This window comes from Mus pahari, chromosome 9 (genome assembly GCF_900095145.1).
Source record: "Mus pahari chromosome 9, PAHARI_EIJ_v1.1, whole genome shotgun sequence".
NCBI classification, from domain to species: Eukaryota; Metazoa; Chordata; class Mammalia; order Rodentia; family Muridae; genus Mus; species Mus pahari.
The window spans coordinates 40,530,411-40,536,604 of record NC_034598.1 but is presented as its reverse complement, the minus strand read 5'-3'; the positions used below and the strand labels follow the sequence as shown (position 1 = coordinate 40,536,604).

General features: G+C 48.3%; 1 protein-coding gene across 1 annotated transcript in view; it reads left to right on the top strand.

The window, feature by feature from the left end:
* The window catches only part of LOC110326404 (glutathione S-transferase theta-2), a 3,152-nt gene extending 1,961 nt beyond the window's left edge, over nucleotides 1-1,191 (top strand). Inside the window, exons 3-5 of the mRNA XM_021204809.2 lie at nucleotides 236-386; nucleotides 476-649; nucleotides 944-1,191. Of these exons, the coding sequence (XP_021060468.1) occupies nucleotides 236-386; nucleotides 476-649; nucleotides 944-1,153 (535 nt within the window). The 3' untranslated portion in view covers nucleotides 1,154-1,191. The remainder of the gene's footprint in view (nucleotides 1-235; nucleotides 387-475; nucleotides 650-943) is intronic.
* Nucleotides 1,192-6,194: the final 5,003 nt, after the last annotated feature.

Below are 6,194 nucleotides of genomic sequence, written 5' to 3'. Positions count from 1 at the left end.
GTGTGTGTGTGTGTGTGTGTGTGTGTGCGTGTCCGTCCCTGGGTTCCATGCATAACACTGCAGAGAAGACAGGCTCTGGGGACAGGCAAGAGTCATGGAAAGAGAGGTGGTGAGACCAGAGGGAAGTACTTCAAATGTGAGAATTCTCAAGGCCCTGCCAAGGGATGGGAAACAGCCAAGATCCCCAAACACCTCTTCCCATGATCCATCTAGCCCCTCTTCCTATGGTCCCCAGCACAGCCATCTTGATTTACCTGAGTTCCAAGTACCAAGTGGTGGACCACTGGTACCCGGCCGACTTGCAGGCCCGTGCCCAAGTCCATGAATACCTGGGCTGGCATGCCGACAACATCCGTGGCACCTTCGGTGTGCTCCTGTGGGCCAAGGTATCCAGGGTCCTCTAGGGGAGGGGCTGAACCTTGGGCACCGGGTAAGCATCAGGCTTATAGACTGAGTGCATCTGTCGTTCTGCCAGGTGTTGGGGCCACTCATTGGGGTCCAAGTTCCCGAGGAGAAGGTGGAACGGAACAGAAATAGTATGGTCCAGGCTCTGCAACGGCTGGAGGACAAATTCCTCAGGGACAGGGCCTTCCTCGTTGGCCAGCAGGTGACACTAGCAGATCTCATGTCTCTGGAGGAGTTGATACAGGTAGGAGATCAGCTGGTGGGGTAGTAGTAGCTAAGGGTGGGACTCTTCTTTTTGCCACTTCCCTAAGTTCGAAGCACTGTGGTCTGGGAAAAGACAGAACCATAGAGGAGAACTTTGTGTGACTTGTTTCCTGTCTAGGTTGGAAGTGTGGGGGGGGGGGCGGCTTCTGGCTGCTGTCAGGTCCTAGATCTGATCACAGTGCCCCAGACCTCCCATGTGTCTATGATGCTTGCCCTGAGTTACCTGCAATGGGACCCTCAGTATCTCTCCAACTCTCCCATCTTGTCCCTACAGCCCGTGGCTCTTGGCTATAACCTGTTTGAGGGACGGCCCCAGCTGACAGCATGGCGAGAAAGGGTGGAGGCGTTCTTGGGTGCTGAGCTGTGTCAGGAGGCTCATAGCCCCATCCTGAGCATCCTAGGACAGGCAGCCAAGAAAACATTACCAGTACCCCCTCCGGAGGCCCATGCCAGCATGCAGCTTCGAATTGCTAGGATTCCCTGAGTGGTCTGACCATCAATAAAGACTCATTTTGTATTTTCTCTCTCTCTTTTTTTCTTAACGTTTCTTTTCACCCCAGTCTTTTATCCTGGCTCCCTCTCTGGCTCTGGGAGGAGCTTTAAAAGGGATGCTAGCTATCCTTAGCATGCTTCTGTTGAGGTACAGTATACACAACCTATAGGAGACCCAAATCCATAATATATAAAAGATGCTAAAACAAAACAAAACAAAAAACAGTAACACACCCAAAGAAACCAATCAAAAGTTGGTAGACAGGCTGGTGAGATGGCTCAGCAGGTAAGAGCACATGACTGCTCTTCCAAAGGTGCAGAGTTCAAATCCCAGAAACCACATGGTGGCTCACAACCATCTGTAACAAGATCTGACGCCCTCTTCTGGAGTGTCTGAAGACAGCTACAGTGTACTTACATATAATAATAAATAAATAAATCTTAAAAAAAAAGTTGGTAGACATCTGTGTTTTATTATAATAAAGAGTCTGAATATTTTAAGGAATAAAGAGTTATTGGTTTTATTACGTTGTCTGATAATGTGCATAGAATCAAATTATGACTCAGTAAAATGTTATGGTTAATCATAGAAAAGTCACATAACAATCCACATAAAATTATTACACAGGCAAAAAAATTATCATAACAAGCCATTCAGGGTTGTAGATGATGTTTTACAAGACTTAGTCATTGAAGTGTAAGAATAAATAAGATGTCTTTGGGCAGCCGGGTGTGGTGGCGCACGCCTTTAATCCCAGCACTTGGGAGGCAGAGGCAGGCGGATTTCTGAGTTCGAGGTCAGCCTGGTCTACAAAGTGAGTTCCAGGACAGCCAGGGCTATACAGAGAAACCCTGTCTCGAAAAACCAAAAAAAATAAAAAAATAAAAAATAAAAAAAAGATGTCTTTGGGCAGACATTTTTGTCTCCTCAGATAGTTTACCAGTAACAACAAACCTGATTTATTTACATTGTTATGCAAGCCTCCAAGTGTGTCCATGGGCGAGAACTCACAACGGAAAGGGTTTAACATTATGAATTAAGAGGTCAACCAGATGGACAGCACTTGACAGCCAAGGCTGTTGACCTGTGTCCCATCACCAGAGCCTAGGTAGTGGAAGGAGAGAAGCCAAGTGCCACAAACTGTCTCCTGACTTCCACAGCGAGTCACAGGATTCCTATAAAACGGAAAATGGGAAAAAATGGTTAACAAGATATTAACCTGCTGCAAAGACAGCTAGATTATCATCGAGGTCATCACAGCAGGAAAGTCAGTATTACATCACGGAAAATATTTCATCTCAATCAGAGGCTTCTGCCCCTCCTTTGATTACTCAATTCCCAGAAAAAAAGATAGACTCAAATTTTAATTTATCAGCAGAAAAGCTGGGCAGATAGCTACCTTCTATGCTGTTCAAATCTTCTTTGCTAACTATAACCCCAGGTTATCATTTACTATGCTCCATCTGGGCTGGCTGCTCTTAACTCCAGTTGGGTAGTCCTCATGGCCATGATTTCAAGATTTTTACCCCATGGCATCTGCTTCTCTCTCCACCTTTCTTCCTCTCCTTGTGGTCTCCTCAGACCCCAAGCCCACGAACCCCAAATCCTGCCTATGTCTCTTCTGCCAAACTATTGGCTGTGAGCATCTTTATTTAAACAATAGTTTTAAATTAAAGAGCAAGGTCACATTGTACATGGGGAGTCTCTTGTTCTGGGAGTAACCAGGCCTTGGGGGCCAATATTTATCCTGCTCTGAATCACCTGCCCATCTCAGGGAGCTTGGTGCTCTGGTGCTTACTCTCTGCCTTTCAGGCCAGAAGGTCTGGTGTGTGACCAGCCTCTCAGATACCTTTGGTTTTCTCTTCCTCTCCAAGACCACTATTAGGTCCACAGGATTGCAGGCTGCCTGACAAGAAGAATTTGTGGTGCTGGAGGGCTCTGCATCTGGTCTCTTGCTACCCCCTCATTTCCAGGAAGCACAGTCCCAGGACAGGTCTCAGGGCTCTCCTGTGCTAAGAGGTGAAGGTGGAGTTGGCACTGGGCAGGAGTTGAAGCCAGGTAGGAACTGGCCTTGGGGCTATTATTGTCTAAGTCTTTCCTCTGGATTGAAAGCATCATTCTATCCTGCAAGTATGAGGGAGACATGTAAGGCACAGGAAGTACATGAAACTTACTAAATAAAAAGTTAAAGGCCCCTACCCAAGGCTAAAATAATAGCACACTTTCAGCCAGAGGGTCAGCCTGCAAAGGTGCTTACAGGTTGTACAAAGAGTTCCTGCATGCTGCAGCTTTTGTATGTGGTCACTCATGCTGGGATGGTGTACTGGCTGGGTTTGTGTGTCTATTTGATACAAGCTACAGTCATCAGAGAGGAGAGGAAGAAGCCTCAGTTAAGGAAATGCCTACATGAGATCCAGTTGTAGGGCATTTTTTTCAATTCGTGATCAATGGGGGGAGGGCCCAGACTATGGTGGGTGGTGCCATCCCTGGGCTGGTGGTCCGAGCTTCTGTAAGAGAGCAGGCTGAGCAAGCCAGGGGAAGCAAGACAGTAAGAAACACCCTTCCATGGCATTTGCATCAGCTCCTGACTCCAGGTTCCTGCCCTGTTTGAGTTTCTGTCCTGAGTACTTGTCCCAACTTCCTTTGGTGATGAGCTGTGATGTGGAAGTGTAAGCCAAATATACCCTCCCCTCCCCACATCTTGAGTTTTGGTCAGGGTGTTCCATTGCAACAATAGAAACTCTAAGATTGATGGACCTTTGAGTAACGCCATGACTATTGTGTTATCCATGCTCCTGCAAGTAACCCCAGGAAACCCATTCCCCACCAAGCTTAAGCTAGTCTTGGGTAGAATCATTTCTTTGGTCTGTCAATCACTGACCTATCTGATCGAACAGAACCTCTCCTCAGAAAGTCAGTGAATATATGTACTGTGGAGAGGGCATGGGTTCCCAAGCAATAGGGAGTTTGCCTGGGTTGATGAATTAGAGACAGCCCCTGGCAGTGTGGGCCAGGGGATTCTGGCACATGTGAGCATGCCAGACCAGGGCCCAGATTCCTATCCCAGGCCTTAGTGGGTGACCCCTTGCTCTGTTGGGCCTGCCTGCCTTCATGAGCCAAATTCTGTTCGCCTGAGCTTTAGGCCAACTCTAGCTCCTAGCCCAGGCTCTCCTCCTCTGCTTTGGAACAGCAAGTTGGTTGTGTTCCCCATGGCTTCCAGAGCAGATCCTATCCTTGGAGAGAAGCTAGGTCCTAGCCAAAGATTCAGCCCTGCACCTGTGTCCTAGTTCCTCATTCCAGGGACAGCAGCCACATCCTGTTACTTGATCACAGTGACTGTCTTAGGGTGTCTATTGCTGTGATGAAACACCATGACCAAAAAGCAAGGTAGGGGAGGGAAGGTTTAATCAGTTTATATTTCCACATCATAGGACTTCAGGACAGGGACTCACACAGGGCAGAAACCTGGAGGCAGGAGCTGAGGAAGAGGTCAAGGCCACAGTAGAGTGAATGCTGCTCACTGGTTTGCTCAGCCTGCTTTCTTATAAAACCCAGGACCCCCAGCTCAGGGATGGCCCCACCCATAGTGGGCTGGGCCTCCCCCTTATCAATCACTAATGAAGAAAATGTGCTTTAGGCTTGCCTACATCCTGATTGATCTTGTGGAGGCATTTTCTCAACTGAGGCTCTCTCCTCTGATGACTCTAGCTTGTGTCAAGTTGGCATAAAGTAGCCAGCACAGTGTTCTTACTTGACACAGTCAGAATGACAAAAGAGTGTGTGTGGGGGGGGTCTTCACTCATCCAGTTGAGCCATGAGCTGTTCCTGAAACCATGGAAGATGTCATTTGCACACAGTATGACTTTGTGTGTGTGTGTGTGTGTGTGTGTGTGTGTGTGTGCATGTGCCCGAGTATGTTGGGGGTGTCCATCTCCCAAAGTCCTGACTACTGGTAGGCTTCAGAGCCTGTGATAAGTGTGGCCAAACTCCATGTGTGAGGTTCAGACAGTGACTCTCACTTCCTCGGGTTTCAGAATGGGGTCCTGCCAACTTCTTAGGAGGTCTTTCTTGGCTAGGAGCCCAGGAAGGCCTGGGTGACTCTGGCTTGCAGCCAACCCCACACCCTACTCAATCAGCGTCTTCCAGTATGGAAGCCAAACCCTGGCTCCCCTTGCACACAGGAGTTGTCCTCCAGGTCCACAGTGACTCTGCTGCCCACAGCCCAGCCCTCTACACCACAACAGAAGTGCCCAGGCCAAAATAGGCCCCGGGGGTGTGACCATGATGAGCACACGGAGAGAGTAATGCATGGAGGGGCAAAGTGACCAGACTTAAACTTCAGAAATTTCTGTGATGCTAGCCCACGGGATAGGTGCTTCTCTCGTGTGGAGTGAAGATGCTAACAGGGATGAGTGAGGCCCAGACAGAGGGCAGACCTGGGTCCCTGCAGAAGGAAATGCCTGTTGAAACACGGTCCAGGGAGGAAGCAGGAAGAGATGTTTAGTGGCAGTGAACCTTTCGTGGGAAGCCGGAAGTGGAGCAAATAAAGATGTGGCACAGACAAGAAGCAGTTCCGGGACTCCTTCCCTGATGGCAGAGCCGTGGAGAATCTGGTTAAATGTTCAGGTGTGAGTAAAAGATCAGTGTTGGAAAACAGAGTCCCAACTCCCTTTCTGTTTGACGGTTAATCTTGTCAGCTTGACTGGATTTAGAAATATCTAGGAAACACTGGCTCTTGGCGAGTCTGTAAAGGGATTTCCTAATTGTGAGTGCCTTGATCTCATCGGATAGGGTCCAAGACAGTGAGAAAAGAAGAATGCGAGGATTTATCTCTTTCTGCTTTGGCTGTGGCCACAATGAAACTGGATGTTCATATCCCTGCCACCTGGCCTCTATACAGTCTCCAACTTCACTCTCAACGAGTGAGCCGGAATAAGCCTTCCCTTCTTCTCTTTATTTATTTCATGTATGTGAGTACATCATTGCTCTCTTCAGACACACCAGAAGAGGGCATCAGATCCCATTACAGATG